This window comes from Ambystoma mexicanum, chromosome 5q (genome assembly GCF_040938575.1).
Source record: "Ambystoma mexicanum isolate Mex_15411 chromosome 5q, UKY_AmexF1_1, whole genome shotgun sequence".
NCBI classification, from domain to species: Eukaryota; Metazoa; Chordata; class Amphibia; order Caudata; family Ambystomatidae; genus Ambystoma; species Ambystoma mexicanum.
In genome coordinates this window covers 690,388,040-690,409,404 of record NC_090933.1, presented here as the reverse complement: position 1 = coordinate 690,409,404, position 21,365 = coordinate 690,388,040, and the positions used below count along the sequence as shown (strand labels likewise).

Sequence of the window (21,365 nt, the reverse complement as noted above, 5' to 3'; positions counted from 1 at the left end):
GAAGGTGAAATAGCTAATCAGCTTGCCAGGAGGGCTTAGGGAAGTGGGAGCAAGGCTGATTGAACATGTGTCAGGGCTGGTGGGGGCGCATTTCTTTCTGATGTTTGGAGGGGCAACCCTGGCCTTACAGATTGAAAAAATAGGCCAAGGCACCTGTGGAGTGCTTAAATCAACAATAAAGTCAAAATAACGCAGCAAGGTGGTGAATCGCTGCAGATTATCAGTAGGTTTCTGTGTCATAAGACTGCCAAAATGGGGGCAGCTGCTTGGGGGGGCCCATTTCAACTGCAAACAGTGAAAGACCCAGACTCCATCCCTCAGTCGGGAGACTGACAGCGCAATTGGATAATTGGCCCCACATTGGCTCCACCATCCGCTTTCAAAACAGTCATCCATCCCCTGCTGGGCTGACCTGCAGAGCTGTAGGCAGATGGAACAGGACGCAGACATTGAACAGTGCCTGGGATTCGCTGTTAACAAAGACCCTGCAATTACTAACATAAAACATTTCACGTTTAGCACCTGCATTCATATGCATACATTTTTAGGTAATGGAAATTGTGATGTCGGGTTAGCACTTGCATGCTAGGGGAGCGATTAGAAGGGAAGTAGTGACATGAGAAATCTCATTCTCACAGCAGTCCTTAAGTGTGACGTTTCAGAAATAAAGGAGCTAGTTGCTTCTAACATTGAAGCTTCACCAGAATAGTCTCATTCAAATGTGGAAAGATGTAAGATGCCCCCACACAAGTAAGTTTGCCCCTCCCCCACAGCTTCTGAAGTTAGCGCCTCTCCCACCATTTGAAGTGTTAGTCCCACCCCACCAAACCTCTCTGCCCCCCAGAATTGTAGCCTAGGTACACCTCTGATGCCATGACCCTACCCCTTAATTAAATGAGCTGTATTAGGGGTGGGATGGCACACACACTTACATTCAACAGTTACACCCATGCATTCATCCACCAATCACATATCTTACTTGCACGCATACATAAAACCAAAAACAGCATTGACATAAACATCAACATGCACGCATGCATTCATATATATATATATACATACTCATTTAATTTAAATACATGCATACACATTCAATTTAAACACTTACCTCCGTGCACCCTTCAAAAGCACCCGGGAAGCCACGGCACTCTGACATTTAGACATGCTGCCTGACAGCAGAGAACTCCTCTCCCATCAGTCAGCGTGTTCACACTGAGCAATGTAAACAAGCTGACTGACACTTCTGAGCTCTGCTGTCTCCCATTATTTTGCTGTTTGTTGCGGAGCCAAACGGCTTCGTAATAAACAGCAAAATTATTGCAGTGGCAAAGGGCAGACAGCAAAGTCCACCATGTGAATAAAGGATTACCAGTCATTTGGTCGAAAACCAAAGGATCGAATGCCATTTGATCGACAGTCAAATGGTCGAAAAAAATGGTCGATTTTTTTTTTATGGGGGGGTCCCCCCCAACCCCTTGTTTTCTTTATTAAAAATATTTTTAACCAACCAAAACTAAAAAAAAATATATAAATAAATTAAAAAATTGACCTTTTTTTTCCGACCGTTTGACTGTCGATCAAATGGTCATTCGATCTTTTATTTTCGACCATTTGACTGGACACCGAATAAAGGAAACGGATGGACTGTGCTGCCTTCTTTCTACTCGAAAGAGAGTGCCACGAGGCCCGCCTCAAGCCCGGGGCAGTTTGCCCCTCCTGCCCCCACCTCGTCATGGTCCTGTGTATAGGTATTAGATAGGTATTTGCCAGGCACTGCCTGATCTTGCATCAAATCTCTTTACTCCACAAGGTCAAGCCCTCCCTCCCACTACAGAGCGTCCAAACTTTGGTGCAGACCCTAGTGATCTCACACATAGACAGGAGTAACGCCTTCCTCGCAGGACTACAGGCTGTTTACCTGCCCCCCCCTCAAAGTGACCCAGCATGCCACGTCTCACCTCATCATGGGCTCTAGGAAATTTGAGCATATCAACCCCAGCTTGTACCAATGACACTAGCTCCCCATCCTGCCTAAGATCTGGTTCAAACTGTGTGCCTCGCCAACATGGCGACCACTCCCGGTAAGCTGCCCAACCTGAAGGCCAAAATAAAAACATTGGGCTGCACACTGTCATCTTGCAGCACGTCCATCACCAGAATAGAAACCAGACTGGCCCGCAAGGAATAAACTAGGACTTCTCATGCTATGCTCAGGTCTTCTGGAACTTCATCCCAGTGGCAAACTGTTCTGCTCCAAAACTCTTTCGGTTTAGAAAAGAACTTAAGGCCTGGTACTTCCAACAACACCTTGATGAACGCCCCATTCGTATATTGTACTGTGATTATTATTACTAATGTTTTTTATTACCATAATATGCCCAGGTACTCTCACCATTTGCCATCTTATGGCCAGGTAGTACCATTAGGGTAGCCAGAAATGTTGGCTTTGTCAGTGCTTGTTATGGGATGTCCCACATCTCTGAATACAGTGTCAGTGTCATGGTGGGCTTATGCACGAACTTCTATATTTTTACTGGTGTCCACTATGGCCAGGCTTTCAATCTCTCATGTCTGCAGTTGGTGACTGTTTCCTTCTGTTTTCTCATTAACAGGGATCAAGTAATACGGCTTGTCCCAAGGAGCGAGGGAGAAGTGCACGGTCTGAGGGATGTGTATCAGCGCCTTAAGGTAAGGTGGAAACCTCGGATGCCTGCTGTTGGGCTTTGAAAAACTAGGATTTCCTTGACAAACAGCATCACTACACATATTAGGAACAGGCAAATATAAAATCTACAACACACAGTAATTTTAAAGATGGCTTATGATTTCATGGAAAGTAGTACACGTTTTCGGCGAATTGCATTATTAAGTGTGCAAGGATTTATAAAATATCTCTGCTGCATCTGTGCTCATGCTACCAGTAACATTTGTAATTTAAAAAACTATGAAATTGACATGTTGATGCAACACCCACTTGGAAAACAATAATGTGTAACCATGTCTTTATTAGGATCCCAAAAAACGAAGTACACCTTAAATCTTCATTATTGTTACTACCACTGGTATGTTTTGTGCCAATCTGGGGATCAAACCCATTTTGAACTGCATTTGAACTGAATCGTCTTGGTCCCCCTGAGCTATCCTCCTGGTCGTGTTGGTTCTGTAATTCTGGCCACAGAATATATATATATATGTTGTCTGTGTGCCCCCCGCCCTCTGGTTGCCTGTTTAGTCTGTGTACACCAACCCGGATGCTGTGTTGTCCGTGTGCCACTCCCCTCTCGTTACCTGTGTAGTCCGTGTGCCTCCCACCCTCCCCCTCTCTAGTTGCCTTGTTGTCCATGTTCCCCCACTACGTTTACACCATGGTGGATGGCGGATTTACCGCCCCATTCCAAGGTGAGTGGGGCGGTAAATCCCCATTTCCCATTTTCCCTTCCCCATTCCCATTTTTGCCCCATAGGGCATAATGGGAGTGGGGAAGGCGCTAATTACGCTGCCGTAAATTACGGCGGCGTAATTAGCACCATGACGGGTTAGCGCCATGGATTTTAACGCCTGCTAAAAGCAGGCGTTAAAATCGGAATCAGGCGTTAAGGGTTAACGGTGGCGTTAACCCTTAACGCCTGAGTTGTAATGAGGCCCTATGTGTAGATATGCATGGAGAGCTGGAACTTGGCAGAGAAATACCAGTTAGCAACGTGGGTGTACCTTTGAAAGAGAGGAGGGGCTACTTGAAGAACATAATAATCATCTTGACCAGACTCCTGATGGTTTCCTTTGGGATTGGGAACAGTGCACAGAACCAGGTCCTAGGTAATCTAGATCCCTTCAAGAGAAACCGGGGCTGTAGGAAAAGCATGTGTAGACCCATTGTCATCTACAGTGGTGGGACTAACAGCTTAACTCCAATACAAATTCTCCTTGGATTTGAACAATGAACCCTTGTCTCTGGGAGGTATCACACACATGCCCCGGGCACAGTGCTTAAATCACTATACATCTGTCACATCTTTTAACGCATTAGCCCTTACACATGCAATCCTCTGTATCCTACCTGTGCTGTTGTTACCTCCGAAAAGCACTTCGTTATGCATCTGTACTGTTGTGTACATCTGTAAAGTGCTCCATTTCTTCTTGAAGCTAGGTCTGTGCTCAATAACTACCAAAATAAAAAGAAAACATATACCAATTACATCCGATTCAACATTCAATCACAAACCTGCATTTTCATTTTGCCAAAGACCACTCACTGCAAAGATTCTTCTACCGACATACTCCTTCAAGCAAGTTATAACCCCTTCCCTGTACTTTTTCCAGGGTCTTGACTACCCCCATAAGAAAAATAAATGGTGTCCTAAACATAAGGACTCCCGTCCCCTGCACACTATTATGCTGAAACAACAGCCAATCATTTACAATTTAGTGTAAATGACCGTTTATGAGATCAGTAATTCTAGACAGCAGACAATCAGGATTCAGACTCAATGTTGCTCATCAATGAATTCTTTATCAAAGTGTGAAGCTCAACCCGTTTTGGGGTCACTACGCCTTCATCAGGAGCTGAATAGTCACTGTAAACATCAACAAAATTCCATTGTAGCGAAGTATAAATTGAGATCATCTAACAACATCTCGTATGTTCTAACTTAACATACATAATTGGAAGTTGCAGTGACTTAACGGTTTAACTCTCCATACTATGTGTTATAGAAAAAATGCCACCAACCAATGCAGAACAGAGATTTATTACCCATTAGTTATCATACCACCGAATTTGTGTTGATGAAAAAGAATCTCAGTGTAAGCCTATACCAAGGTAAGCCGTCATATGTCTACCACCGCCCATATGTTGTGTAAATATGTTATCGATTAGGTTGCGATGAGTCCTTTCATCGTTATATCACTATTGTGAACATCCTCCATCACAAGCAAAAACTAAATAATCAGGCCACGGAATAGTGATCCGGAGATGGCTCCTCAGATAGTTGCAATATAAACACTCAAGTCGATGTCCAATGTCGGCATGTAACCGTACAAGGTTGTTTTGTAAAAAAAAAAACGAATGTAAACTCGCAGTAAAGCAAGATGCTATATCCGCAGCTATAAATGAGCTACCAACCCCTAGAGCACTTACTGTATCAGTCTTTGCTATTGCGATATACCCAGGAATGACCTGTCAGTGGCCACAGTTTAGGAAAAGTAAGCCGCGAAGGATCGCCGGCATCCAAATGCGATAGAGTAATAAGCTCGGGAGCAGTAGAGACCGGCTCTCAGTTGCTGGAAATAGAGAAAGGACTGAGGTTTACACAGATGAAGCCATAGAGTTCCACCTATTGATTTAAAGAGCAGCAAAAATAAAGAAAGAACCAAGAGTCGAGACTGGCTGTGTCCAAAAGTGAGAGTGCTCAAATCAATGAGTGCAAAATAATAAAAACAAATGTGAGGCAACGATGAAAAGGTATTAGTTAATAAAGGGACAGTACCCCAAGTATACTCAGAAATAGTATGTGAGAGGAGAACAGATATTACAAAAGTACTTGGTCTTATACAATTCAGTATCAATGTTTGTACAGTCATATCGAAAATAAATTTACTTCAGTTCCATATTACAGAATAATCAAAGATATATCAGTAAGTTAACTGGAGATCTTAAATTGTTGTATATCAACATTAGAAGAGCCTCTGAGAGCGGAGAGCTGTGTATTTTTGTTTTGCCAGGTTTCCTAGTAACCAGATTACATGACGCCCATATATCCCATCAGGGTCGCCCGAAGGTGGAAGCCGGCCCCCACGCATAAGGCCCCTAGCTCAAGTCCCCCATGTCTGCGCCTGTTTGTGTCGACCGGGAGACCGTGGACCTGCATACCCTGACTGGAAACATAATTAAGGTAATCTCTGTGCTGTGGGCTCTTGCACTGTGATACGTTAGCGCACTGTAGTTAAACATGCTTGTTAACTGCCTTCCAGGCCCACGATAAAGTCACTTTCTGCCTTAACTCTCCCATACAAGACATTGTGCCCTGAGTGCTCTGCTCTGCTAACATTGTCCAACGCCCACATGGAACTCTCTCAACGCATTGGCACCTGCTGCCTATTCCTATCTTTGACTTCTCTACAGTTTCACTGTGCCTCCACTGTGCTCTGTAACCATGATTCACAAAATGCGCAACCAATGCCTCTGTACACTGGGTATCCTACCTCTTTAGCTACACATTTTTACATCACGCTGTGCCAACTACCCAGCTGGTATAATATATTTTGCCTCATGCCTGATTTATGCACCTAGCTACTGCGCTTCACCCTTGTCTGATATATGCTTCCAGGAAATGATGCCCTGCATGACTCCTGCACTTAGATATTGTGCCCCAGCTTGATACTTGCCCCCAGATAGTGTGCCTTAGCCCGATACTTGTACCTAGATATTGTACACTAGCCTGATACTTCCACCTAGATAGTGTGGCCTAGCCCAATATTTGTACCTATATATTGTGCCCTAGCATACCATAGATAACATAGATTGCAAAATGGCCACTGTACTCTTTGATCCACACAATATCCCTCCAACACACTTCCTACCAAAGACACCACCCTTCCTGCCTTCACGCTCCCGGAAGGGGCTAGCCTTAACCTACCAGTACCTCACTGCAGACCTCCCACACCCTGCTTCATCCCCTGCACCACTTCTCTAAGTAACAAACGACTTGCCTCTAGAACCCCCCCCTGTTCTCGAAAATGGCTCCCACACATACCATACTTACCAAGGATAGTAAGCACTCACCCTCACATAGACACCAGACACCTCTCACCTCAAATTGCCAACAAGCTAATATCAGCAATGCTGGTGAGGCTACTGAAACCTTTACAGTCCAGCCTCTTCACCTACTACCTACTGAGAAGCACGGGTTACCGTCTGAAGTACATGCGCCCACGTTCAGCCACAACAATGATAACGAACTGTCCTTTGAAATGCATGATGCACCGCCTGTTGTACCGCACGCTGACCTGCCTGCGAAAGTACTTGCACCCATAGGCAACAACATGGCCCATCTAGTCAGCTCACCTCCCATGCCCAACCAATCTACGGGCATACCAGCCCTCCCCCCGACCGCCATAAGCAGGCCAAAACCCCACATAACCACCGCAAGCAAATCACCCCTCCTACTGCTCAGTTGCGCCCTCATCAATGCCCGGTCACTCCCAGCACACGCCCTTGACATCCAAGATCTTATTACCACTAACAATCTTGATCTCCTCGCAATCACTGAAACATGGCTCCACAAAGCATCTGGCCCAACACTTTCACTTGCCCTCCCTACTGGCTACACCATCTTCAGACAAGATCGTCCTCACTCCAAAGGCGGCGGAGTCACCCTCATAGCAAAAGACTCTATCGCCATCAGGAAAGTAGAAAGGACAACCGAAAACAATAGTGACCACCTACTCCTTAAACTCAACCCCTCCCCCAACTGCACCATCCCACTACACATTGTATACCACCCCCCAGGGCCTGTAACAGACTTTCCAAGCCGCCCTCACTCATCTTCTCGCAGACAACCTAAAAAAATCATCCAAAGCCATCCTCGTAGGAGACTTCAACCTGGGCCTAAATGACCAGAAGGACCCCTCAGCAAACTCTTTAGACAGAGCATTCGGAACCCTAGGGTTCAAACAACTATCTCAGACCCCACCTACATTAAGGTGGCACCCTGGATTGGATAGCCCACCCCAACTGCCCTGTCACCATCAAGTCTAACAAACCCTTGCCCTGGACAGACTACCATGTCATCCTCTTCGATATCACCACAGCCAAGACAGGCCACCACCCTACGACCCCCCCTCTTGCCAGCTCTCACCAGGAGTGCCCATCAACTCACCAAAGATAGACTCTTAGCTCACCTCACAGTTCCTCCCTCCTCGAAAGACCCTGAATCGCTAGTTCAGACATTCAACACCATCATCACTCAAGCCATAGACACCATCGCCCCACTCACCCTAAGGAAAGCAAACGCACCAAGCATTCCAACATATGGTTCACTCCTGATCTTCTCGAAATTTGCACCAAAAAAACGGAGGCACTCTCTACCTGGAAAGCTAACCCCTGCGACTCCACTAAAAGCGAGTTTAACAAAATCGCTAAAGAATACAAACTAGCCATCATCAAAGCCAAAGCCACCACATTTAATACCAGGATTGACTCAGCTAACTCCAACACTAACTAGATATTCTCCATTTTCAGGGAGCTAGAAACACCTACTCCACCCCCCCAACCCATCATAAAAGATGAAGCCTGGTGCAACAGCATCCAAGATGCCCTGCTCAGCAAACTTGACACGCTACACAGCAAAATCCAGCCGAACCTACAGTCACTCAACCACCAAGCTCCTCACACCCTAAGTGACATCTCTGAAAACTCCCCCCTTGTCTCCTTTAAAGAAGTCACCGAACAGGAAGTCTTTCTACTCATGAACACCATCAAACTATCAAACTGCAAAGTTGACATTTGCCCAGCAACTCTCATTAAAGAATGTGCCTGTACCCTTGCACCCTTCCTCACAGCCTTTATTAACGGCTCCTTTTCAACTGGGCTTGTCCCAGCCTCCCTGAAGGAAGTATGGGTCTGCCCTCTTTTAAAGAAACCCACTCTAGACCCAACCACACCAGGCAACTACAGGCCTATCACCACGGTTCCTTTCCTCTTAAAGATTCCAGACAAAGCAGCCCACCTGCAAGTCCAACAATTCCTTGAAGCCAACAACCTGCTTTGTCTCCGCCAGTCTGGCTTTCGCCCAGGTCACAGAACCAAAACTGCCTTACTAGACCTCAAGAACTAAATGGACGATATTAGAGACTCCGGCAAACCATCCCTACTACTCCTCCTCGACCTCTCGGCAACCTTTTATCTCGTTGACCACAAAACTCTGTGCCAACACCTCTCAACAGCCGCACACTTTTCTCCCACCGCTACAGCCTGGATCACCTCATTCCTCCAAGGCAGAGCTGTGAGAGTCTTTTCAGACCTAGCCAGCGCACACTCCAGCACCATCCTATGTGGTGTCCCCCAGGGCTCCTGCATGTCACCGACCTTGTGTAAGATTTTTACCAGGCCACTCTTCAGCATCCTCGACTCACTAGGCATCACATATACAAATTATGCCGATGATACACAGGTCCTCCAAACACTCTCAGCTGACTACGAGACTGACTCCAGAAACCTAAATGCCATCTACTCCACGATCCAAATTTGGATAGCACAGAACTGGCTCTTTCTAAATGGAGACAAGACGGAACTACTGCCAATCGGATCACCAGAAACACACAAAAAACCTGATAGCCAATACAATGTCTTTACCATAGACAACATACCAATCCCAGTCTCCCAGGCTGTAAAAACCTTAGGAGTCTACCTAAACTCCAAACTCTCTATGACAAGGCAAGGAAACGCCATAGCCTCGTCAGCGGCCTACCACTCCAAATTCCTTACCACAGCCAGACCTTTCCTTACAAAGCTAAATTGCCTGACAATAGCCACAGCTATAATTAGTAGCTAGATTAGTAACAACCAATTCCACACTTACATATTTCATAAGACTACTGACGTGAAAAATGTACTACACTTTACCAATGCACATCCCAGATCCATGGCCAGAAGCTTGTCCTATAGCCAAATCCTGAGACTGAAAAGGATCATATCAGATCCTTTGATATTTGAAGAAGAATGTAATCATCTTGAGGAAAGATTCATGGGGAGGGGTTATCCTGAGGAGGTGGTGGAAGAAGCTGTATAGAGGTCTAACCTTGTGGACAGGGAGTCACAAACATTTCAAGACAAAGGGCCTCATCACGAGTTTGGCGCTAACCCTTAAATGCGGCGGTATCACTATTACCGCTGCATTTAAGGGTCTGCCAGATCATGGTCTTGGCTGATTTCCCCCCAGCTCTGAGCTGGGGGCAAATGCACCGCAAATTTGCTGATTTTCGTCGCTATTACCGACGGCGGGAAATCCGCCAGCGGTAATAGCGTGAAAATTCCCCATTGGGCCCAATGGGGAATGAGGAATTCCCAAATGGGCCTAATGAGAAATGGGAACCAACCGTTCCCCCAAACCCATGATCCGGCACTATTAGAACCGGGGGGTTTGGCGGTAGTGCCAATAGCCCCAGCGCTAATAGCGCCGGGCCTACCGCCCAACTCATTATGAGGCCCAAAGTGCACACATTGCATGAATTATCAAAAGGAATTGGAAATGTCTACATTTAGATTCACAATTGTTGAAGTTATTTCCCAAACTGTCAATGATGGCATATCAAAGAGGAGGGAACTTCAGAGACAGATTAGTGAGAGCGGAAATACTTCCGAAAGACTCCCAGAAATCCATTCAGACACGGCAAAAGAGCACGTTTTCATGTCTGTCGTGCCGTAATTGTAATAAGGTTATTAAAAGTAGCATTATTGCACACCCTCAAACTGGGAAAAAAATAGCACTCAAACATTATGTTACCTATACCTCGTCAAATGTAATTTATTGCATTAAATGCCCTTGCGGCCTTCTATATATTGGTCAGACCAAACAAACAGCCAGAGAACACTGGCTAGAGCATAAATCCAATATCCACAAAAACAGAGCCAAATCACCATTGGCAAGGCACTGTAATAGCCAACATCGTCACATCTCTCAATTGAGATACCAAATATAAGACCGTTGAGGGGTGGTGATTTCATTAAGTGATTACAGCAAAAAAAGATGTACTGGATTGAGCGCCTGGACACGCTCTTCCCAGAAGGACTTAATAAAGAGTTTAGCCTCCCCTGCTTCTTCTTCTTTTTCATCAACACAACACAAATTCGGTGGTATGATAACTAATGGGTAAAAATCTCTGTTGTCTTTTGGTTGGTGGCGTTTTTTCTATAACACATGGTATGGAGAGTTGAACTGTTAAGTCACTGTAACTTCCAATTATGTGTGTTAAGTTAGAACATACGAGATGATGTTAGATGATCTCAATTTATACTTGGCTACAATGGAATTTTTGTTTATGTTTACAGTGACTATTGTGCTCCTGATGAAGGGGTAGTGACCCCGAAATGCGTTGAGCTTCACACTTTGATAAATAATTCATCAATGAGCAACATTGAGTCTACATCCTGATTGTCTGCTGTCTAGAATTACTGATCTCATAAACTGTGATTTACACTAAATTGTAAATCATTGGCTGGTTTTGTAGCATAATAGTGTGCAGGGGACAGGAGTCCCCCATTTATTAGGACACCATTTATTATTCTTATTCATCTTCTTCCTCGTGCCAGGGTTGTTTACACTTCCCCCACGCCTAAGTTCTAAAGTAGTATTTAAACTTGTTCTGTATCTTTCAATAGTAGGTCTGCATTTGTCCACATTTGATTGCCTTGACTACCTCTTGCCAGCTTACACTGCACAGAGCAACTTTTTCCGTCAAGTGAAGTGTAAGTTATCACTAAAGAAAATTAGCCACAATCCACACCAATAGTCAGGCGTGAGCAACATTTACATGGCAAACCCAGAAGAGGCAGATTTCGCCTCTTCCACTTCCGACTGCCACCCAACAAAAAATTCCTGCCATCTACGTGCCTTCAGAAATTCACCCGAGGGACACACAATATTTTCAGCCAGTGAGGAGACCAGAATGTTCTTCATGCTCTGATTGGTGGGCTGCAGATGTTACAGCCAATCATAAAGTGCATCACATTGCAACTTCCGGATCCACTGAAATGTTTGCATGCTGGGCTCGACTCAGATTTCTCTGATGGCCAGATTACATCCAGCCAAAACTGGAAGATGCTGAGCTACCTGTGTTTAAATTGCAGAAACACTGACATATTCATATTTGGCGGACATGAAATTACCTGCCTCATTTTTTCCCCTGGGGGCTACACAGATCCCTAGTACAGAATGAAAGCATCTGGGAGTTATATTTGATGCAGAGCTGTCAGTTTCACCTCAGATTAACTCAGTAAAAGGTCACTTCCAATTGCACATGTTGAAGAAAATGGTTCCTATTCCAGATTTCAAACAATATCTGGAAGTGAAACCTGCTCTTGTACTGCCTCGTCTGGACCACTCTTTCGGGGTCCCATTCTTTACGCTTGCCTAATGAAAAAGGCTACTCACCAATTACAACTGGTGCAAAAATGGGCTGCAAGGATGACACTCAACTAAAAAAGCACCAGCACATTTCCCCATTACTTAACTATCACATAATGTGCCCTGTCAAAGAAGAGGCCTGCTGAAAACTATGGAACATTACAGGCTCCTGAGATCCATCAGATTGTCCTACAGCAGAGCCTTTGCCAAAGATCCTGTAAGAAAGCAAGACCCAGAGGCAGAATTCTAGGCAGAACCTCTCTCAAGAGCTGAGATGCAAGTAAATGCAGTGTAAATTTAGGAGAGCTCTTGGGTTAAGACCACACTTGCCCTAGAGTCTTTCCTAAACCAGCGCTAGAAGGACGGCCTATGCAGACAAATGCCACTTTCTTGAATATAAGTTTTAAAAAATTGAAAATCTAAGCATCTCTGGAGCAGGGTGGGTGAAATCCTGTGACTCCATTTCGTGGAAATGTCATAGAAATGCATGTGAAATTCACCTACTTGGCTCCATTTTCCAACCTGAAAATTCAGATTTCCTGCAAGAAAGGTTTTGCAATTTAACAACTGTGCAATTTCGTGGCAATGTAACTGGCAGAAAACGCAACATTTTGGTTTCACACAGGAAAATTCCACTACAAAATGCCTTTTTTTCCCATGAAAGCAAAATATAGGGTAAAATTGGCCAGATTCTCTCTGATAGCAGAAATTTCGCCCACCGCTACAGTGGAGGCTTCTGTCGTGCAGAGCACTGGTTTAGCTTTGAAATTCACCTTCGTTCATGCACTATTCTCTTCCAGATTCCGCTCCCCTCTTCATGCCTTTCGCCCACAGTGGTCTGACGCAGTTTCACGACTTTGCAACATAGCACATTCTGCACCAATCAACAAATACATCGAATTAAAAGACAGGCTTCTGAGAATGTAGTCCTGCGCTGGAAACATTTCATAACCCAAAGAATGGATCTTTAACGGATGAAAATCTCTCCAAAATGTGTAATAGTTGCGCGTCCCTCTGAGGGAAACCTGGGGGCAGACAAGAGCGGGAAAGACGCCTTCCATGGTGTCGCCACAATTTAGCTTAGTTTCTTCCATTTATAGTGCGGCTTCTGCTCGCTCTTAGATGTTCCGTTTCATTGTGTGTTTAATGACAGATTAAAAGCTTTTTTGCAGTTTAGGCTCAGTTCCAAATGCAGCTGCCCGGATTAAATCTAAGAAACACATTTGCAGGCATGACAGACTTGTGTACGCGGTTTTACTGATAGCGATGAGTGATTAGGAGAAAACTAAATAGGTTGCAAACAATGAAACAATCAGCAGGTTATGGAAACGTCCTTGCTTCCTAAAGGTGCGCATCGGCAGCTGAATATATTTCTATAGATTTGGAAAAAGTCAGCTGACCTAGAACACAAATAGAAACTAGCTTTGTGTCTTTTCAGAAGAAAATACTGAATTACTGGCACGAGGCTGAAGAGAACAAATAAAGGATTTTCAACTTGGAGGCCTGTACCTATGAACTAAAAGAAACCGTTAACAGTACTTGGCGGAAAGGAATTTATTTTCTCATTGTAATTTGTAGCCTTTGGTTATTGTCATTCAATGCTCTGGTTTCCTCAGTCCCGCATGGCTAGCATGGCAGTGTACTATTAGGAGAAAGTATGGGTTCAAACAAGCACAGGAGGAGGTTCAGGCGCTGCTTATTGAAACTGAAAATCAAGGAAGAGGTATTCATTTATTTATTTATTTATTTGGATTTATAAAGGGCTCTGCGGTTCTGGGGCATCGTGCCGCTGTTACAGAATACTTGCTTAGGCGAACAAACAGTGGTGAGGCAATCATATCATATTGTGATGCAGTAAGACCAACATATCATATTGTGATACAGTGGTAAAGGCAGTCATATCATGCAATGGTAGGATATATTTGTCATGGCACCAGTACGCAAACTTAACATGGTATGATGTTGAACATGCAAGAAGCCAACTGGGGTACCATTGACACCTACAGTGCTGTTAGGTGACTGGTGAAATGGTAATAGTAGTCTGTTATTGCTACATGATTTCTGAGAGCGTTCACGGGCCTGCCTCACTCGGATCCTATTTATGCTATACACTTGGGCGGGTGAAGGGGCTGCGGGTCCTGATGGATAAGATAATGAGGTAATACAAACACGTATCATTTGTTTATTTACAATCAACCTTCTTTGGAACACTCCAGAGGATGTGAGCGATGTGAAAAATTGCTGGTCTAGATCCAGAGTTCAAAGTAAGCAGAAACTATCAGGAACTGAGTTTGACTACTTTTATGTTTTTAGTCTTTATAGTTCCACTCGTTTTTGCTGCCGTTTACACAGTTATTGGGCCTCATTACAACCCTGCCGTTAAGGGGTTAACGGTGCGTAAAAGGCTGCGGCGCCGTTAAACCCTTAACGCCCGATTCACACTTTAACGCCTGCTTTTTGCAGGCTTTAAAGTCCAACCCTCTAAGGGACCGTGGTGCTAATTACGGCACCGTAATTTACGGTGCCGTAATTAGCACCTTCCCCATTCCCATTGAGCCCTATGGGCCAAAAATGGGAATGGGGAAGGGGCCATGGTGAATGGGGATTTACCGCCCTGCCAACCTTGGAATGGGGCGGTAAATCCACCATCCACCATGGCGGAATCTGGCATGGATTAGCACCATGGTCCAACGCCAGGGTTGTAATGAGGCCCAATGACTCTTCATTTTACTTGACATGCTTTGAGAAGCAAATCACCCGGGTTCAACCAAAGCTGCTACAGTAAAACAATGTCCAAGACCTTGCCAAGTGCTGACCTCTAGTGCCCATTTGGATGTGGAAGGGCACCCTTTTCTAAAAGCATTTTGGGAAGTATGCTGTATCAGTGGAGGAGCACATATTGATGACTAGGACTGGAATAAGTATATATACTTTGGGGTACACCCGCTTGTAAGTGCGCTTCAACACATTATTGTGTTGTTGGCAAGCAGCCTAACTAGTGATCTGAGGTTGTCCCCATAACGTCAAAAGGAACATATCAAACAGTGGTTACACCAGTACTTCGCGTTTGCCAGATATATAGTGTCACTTAAGATTAATATCCATAAGATGGTGTCCGTTGGTTTCCAATACGTTCTTGAACGCAGACTGCACGTGTTTCGACACCATGTCTTTGTCAAGACTGTTGTTTTTGAATGATATTATAATTACATCAGTACATGTTAAGATTCACATGCATGTCAATATTGCAAGATAATAGATACATACCGCAGTCGTAGTTTGAGGAGAGTATGGAAAGGAAAACAAACTATGAAAATGGAAAAAAATACAAAACCAAAGGTATTGTGGTAATGAAGATTAGTACATAGTCTGTGGTTTTCTTCCTAATTATACATTGGTGTATCGGTTCTAATAGTGATAACCTCATGGCGCTGGTTACATAGCAGTTTCTGAGTGGAATCAGTGAAGCACGCCATGACCTATAAAATGTGTTACTTTATTTGTTTATCCATAGTTTCCCTTGCATCAACACCCATGCGTGGTGTGGATTGATTATTAAGATTGATTAATTGTTTGGGTTAAGATGTGATATTAGTATAAGGCTTCTGCAATGCACAAAGTAACTATTAGTGTGTGTGCCTGATGCTTCCCGTAGTGTTCAGATTAGAAATCCCTGTGTGGTTGAGTGATAACATGAGTTAAATAACTCACCAATATTTGAAGTATTCTCAAGCCAATGGACCAATGGAGTCGATTGAGCAGGATGGCATGGTTGACCGTGTCAAAAGCAGAAGAGAGATGAGTAAAATGAGGACAGAGGGGAGATATCTAAAGTGAAACATGTTCCAAAGCCTAAAAAGGAGCCAAGTACATTTGTTAGGGCGGTGTGCAGAGATGCTGTGTTGCTTAGAAATAATGGGCCTGAAGACATACTTGGATAGAAGTGTTTATTAAACCAGGATCTGGTTGATATCTGCAATTAGCCAATATCTTTCAGGAAGCTCTTTTTTAGCTGACAGAAGTGGCTGGTGACTGTGGTTGTGTGTGCCAGTTTTTTGGGTCAAAGTGGGGCACTTTTTTGACCAATGTGGGCGAATTTGATGAGTTACTTCGCTACGCGGCTAATAGTTTTGACCAGTGTTGCTGAATAAATATCCTTTAAAATGTATAATTTGCATCACATTTTATCTGAATTCCCATTTGCAACTGTGGGCCACTTTTTCATTGGTGCCAGAGACAATTTTATGCACCAGTCCAACCCTGGGGTTGGGGGAAAAGGGGAGTCAGCGACATAGAGTAAAGTTTTTGCGTTGGGGACGTAAATTGTCTGTCATTTTCTTATGCATTTTGCAGAGCCCCTGAGAATAATCCTAGTAGATTATGGTCTCATTGGCGATGGGGGATATTGAAACATGTAAAAGGGGGCATGGGAAAGTGGCCCTTCCCATGTGCCCACCGCCAGCTTACCGAGGTGAGGACTCCTTAGTCTGATTGATTTTCAGGGCATTGAATCTCCATTACATGGGGCATTGGGGGTCCCAGCGTGCACTTAACCTGCGAGTGCCTTGTGCAGGGCCATGTCACTGCCCCCTCGCCATTACCTTTTTGCTATCCTTTTCTCCCTCCCTGCCTCCTACCTCTGCCTGGCTTTCTCTCCCCACTTCATCACACAAATAACTCGTTCTGAGCTTTGGAACTCTGCGAAGGAGGCCTTATCGGCTTTTATAAAAACGTATCTTGGCATTCATTCTTTTGGGCTATGCCATTGCACACTAACATTGGTTAGAGGTCATGTGTCGGTTAATTAGTTTGCATTTTCCAAATCCTGCACTTCCCCAACACAAACACCATCCCTGGCCCCGTATTTCCCGTGTCCCAAAGGCAGGCATGTCATCCACCTTTCACATAGCTCTCAACCATTTGTGTTGCAAAGGCGGGTGAAATCACCCGATTTTGGTTTTGGCGGGTGAGATGCCCATTGGAATGAATGGGCGTGCAGGAGGCTTGGCGGGTGAGTCAGCCCTTTACAAGGCGGGTGACACCCGCCAAAAGCGTGTGAGTTGAGAGCTATGCCTTTCATGGAGCCCATTGTCGCCTGAGCGCGGTGTGATGATCCATTCCCCACTTAGTGACGGGAAAATGGCTTCCGAGGCATCAGCACATGCGCACAAACTGTGCAGTGGCATAATAACTTCTTGTCAAGCTCCGCCCACCAGTCCAAATGCTTTGCCTGCCTGCCTGTTGATTTTACAGTTCCCAATCAGTGCCCTGGATATTTCATGATCAGCGAACATGTCTAATTAAAGAAAATGGCCTCTCATCAGGATCGCCTCCAAAATAATAGTTGCAAAATGCTCTAATAGGAAATAGGAAATAGGAACAGAAGGCTCCAAACAGCCTTTGTCTTCCTGCATGCATTTTATTTTTAATTCGGGATGGTAATCGAGTGAAGGAAACCCAATTCATGGTCTGCATTACTACGTAGAATGTTGCGATAACAGAAAACAAGTACTACAAGTAATCCTTTTCACCACCTATAATCATATACCCGATTCATGGATTTTTTGACTTTGCACTGCTGAAAAGTGACTTTGCACTGCTGACATTAACCCTGATTCATGCATCCGTGCGAAGTGTATTTTTGCAGTGCAAAGTCTGTCCATGCAAAGTCATTTTGTATTGCAAAAATTACTACGCGCTGACTTTGCACGGACTTTGCACTGCAAAAATACACTTTGCACGGTTCCATGAATCAGGGTTTGTGTCACCAGTGTAAAGTAACTTTTCAGCAGTGCAAAGTCACTTCGAAACGTGCAAAAGAAATCCATGAATCGGAACAATAGGGTCAAGTCGTATCTATTAGCTAAAGGGTATCACTTATCAACACAAAGAAAAAATGAAATTGCACTAAATAATTGATGCAAGAAAAAAGAAAAAGTAATAGCCAATAAAATTGAAAAATTGGTCACTAGTCCAGAAAAATAAATTGGCATAATAATGCGGTACAATACAGTATAAATGTACATAAACCGGTGCTTGAAGAGATATGTCGGGGGCAATTGTGTAGTAATACTGGCCGCACTCTTCAGAAGGCACCGGACAACACTTTGCAGCAGCATGCATTGAACAACACTACACTGCAGGATGCAACTACTATTCTGCAGTGTGCAACCTGCAGAAAACAGCTAACCACCATTTACTGCAGCAAGAACCTGACCACTCGGTGCTGCAGCAAATACCTATCCATAGGCCACAGATTATTCATAGGGCTCTGAGACCGGTGCATTAACCTGCTGAGCTGAACCATTTGGCTTTATTATTCAAGCATATTATCTAGAGTACACATATCCCTCTTACATGAACCACCTTACCTACCTTACACGGGTTGCAGTTTGTGGCCGTAATGTTGTGCACTGATCTTTAAAATGCATCAATTAGTTTATCAGGCTATGTTGCCAGCGGATATACGCAGTAAAACAAAATAACTCAGTGGGTTAATATCCTAGTGCAGACATCTAAGGGACACCTGTGGATGAAAAACGTGAACCCTGGTTGGGCTAACTCAGCCTTTCATCCTATACAGCCAATAAGACAAGCGCCACTTATTGGGAGAACGTTATCTCCTTTTATTGCCATTGCTGCTACCCGTGAAGACATTGGTAGCAAGCGCTGTGTAAATGAAAAGGTACCAATGTTTGTGTGAATGCTCTGCTAGTTTCTTATACATCTATCAAAACAAATTCTCTGTACAGTATGGGGTTTGCATGTACTCATTACACCCCAGAAAGTAATTCTTGAAAAAGAAATGTACTTGGATAGTGTTTGTGCCACCCTACCTCAAATATTAATCTATACTTGTTTATAATCGTGAGCATTGGGCCATGACAGAAAAGTAATTAACAACCAAATTCAGATGCATGTAAAAAGGTCTCTTTCTGATTCTTCATTCAATCTTTTGATTTCTGGTTTGTCATTGAGCCGACATAGTGCCTCATTCACTGCTCACTGCTATTCACTGTTCACACCCCAACCCCTTTTTTCAGTGCTCCCAGATATATTTAATGTTACTTGCAGAATTCACTGCTCACCCTCAATCATTCAGGCCTGCCTGCCTTGTGCACTTTTGACATGGTATGATATATTTATCAATCAGGGCCTCATAAAGAGTATAAAGCCTGACTGTCGTTTGGTGATCACCTGTGAAAATAAATGGAACACTAAAAGTATTTCACTTACTCATGAGAGGCGGAAAATGATAGGTGTCGCCTCATGTAATGGGCAGCACCTAACATAAAATCTGGAGGTTGCCTCAATTTAAAGTGAGAGGTGCCGAAACAATGCCTCATTTCAGTTCTGATTTCTATTTCATTTACCACGAAAAGGGTACCCCTGTGGAAGGTAGGTAGTTAGTTGATTCCATCAGAAAAAGCACCCAACAAATCCCACGGATTTTGCCAAACATCAGGAACTGTGCCAAATTGCAAGACAAGAAGGCAGTGACGGCTGGTGATTTTTTTTATTGGTGGCGTGTAAGTATTTAACACAATATACGCGAGTAACAGAGCATAGCGAGCAAGCCCAACCCAATCAAGAGGGGTTTGCTGGGTTTGGGGGGTTCTCCCTCCTGCAATATCCTTTTGAATAATAGGTTAAAATTATGCAGCCGACTTACTGTGAAACAATGGGTAAAAAGCCAGACAGTTTGCAATGGGTTTTGTAAGGTAACACATGAAATAATCCAATAGATGCAAGTCACCAATAATGCAAAGAAGCATTTCCAAATGCACTTTCATGACGCCTTTCCCTGCAAAATATGCCGGTATAAATGCACTGAGCGCTGCGAGAAAACATGCTGCAATCGCGGTACTAGGACGTCATATAGAATCCTTGCAAACAGTTGCTTTTCCCCAATATTCATCACGCCAGCAACTAATACCCATCGCTTGGGCGACCTGTCCTTTCATCTATAACGTGAACGGGTAATCACTGAACTAAACCCTGAGGAAGACCCTAATGGGTCGAAACACGTGTAGGCTGACACTACACAATAAATCACTTCTCACACTGTCAGTTGTGACATCATGTCTATTTATATCAGTGGTGCGGGTTGAGAGCTACTAACATCATGTACAGTATAGAAACATGTTCATGCTAGCTGTGCCCATATTTTTCTATGCTGGCTGCACCTATACATGCTAGTATTCCCATATAAGACCATACTCATGTTTGCTTTGGGCATAAAGCCAGTACTGATTCCAAAAGAAGGCATGTGCAAAATGAAATGATGAAGACACCAGTTTAAAAATGAAACTCTCCACACACATAATAAACAGTGCTCGTGTTGCACTAAAAATTATATCATACCTGAATCTACAAACACGAAATGTTGGTGAAGAGGCAGAGCTGCATTTTATTTCAGCAATAATAACTGTATTCCTTATAAATCAAAGAAATGTATCCCTAAACTTGTGAAAAGGCCTAGTGGGCCTGTGTCTTTCATTTTTCAACAAGGGAAACTTTGGTTAATTCCTTCAAGGATATTTGTTTAAATGAAAACTATGACCTCTTTATAAATGCGTGTAAAAACATATGCTCATTATACAAGGATTTATATGAGTGATATTTTAAAATAGAGAATACATTAATGTGCACATGGATTGAAATCAATGGTTTTCTAAATATAGGCTTTGGCCAATGCTTGAATTGTTCTTTCCCCAGCTGCCTTGACCGCATGTTAAAACTCAATTTTAGCCCTTGTTACATGTTCAAATGGAGGAGTCTAAGATTCCCAAGAGACTGGCCTTGGACCTCTGGAGCGGAACGTTGTTTTGTCTGTTCACATGAACATACATTAGATGTCCAGTAATACAAGGGCCATCTGGAGTAAGACTTCCGAGTTAATGACCAGGCTCCCACCTTTATGAATTCATATAAGGAGAAGATGTTCTTATGAACTCTGTTCAAAATACCACTAAAGGCCAAAATATAATATGCTGACCAGATAATAATCAGGCCTGTTCTCCTATTGCGGAGGTTTAAAGGATAGTTCCGGGACTTTTTTTTTATTGTTCCTATGGTTCGGCCATGTGTTTTTAAGCATAAATCGGTAGATCGTAGAAAACTTTCCTATGGACCTTACCCGACTTTTCGTCCATTAACGCACTCGAAAACATCCGCCATTTTATGATAATCCTCTCACTTGCCGCATCGCCCTGGCTCACCTGCTTTTGCGGCACTAAATCA

The 21,365-nt window shown here is 43.8% G+C and overlaps 1 protein-coding gene across 5 annotated transcripts in view; it reads left to right on the top strand.

The window, feature by feature from the left end:
* Positions 1–21,365, top strand: part of CPA6 (carboxypeptidase A6) — a 1,211,288-nt gene that overhangs the window by 409,276 nt on the left and 780,647 nt on the right. For all 5 annotated transcript variants that reach the window (XM_069621150.1, XM_069621152.1, XM_069621153.1 and 2 more), the window contains exon 2: positions 2,613–2,688. In XM_069621150.1, coding sequence (XP_069477251.1) covers positions 2,613–2,688 — 76 coding nt within the window. The remainder of the gene's footprint in view (positions 1–2,612; positions 2,689–21,365) is intronic.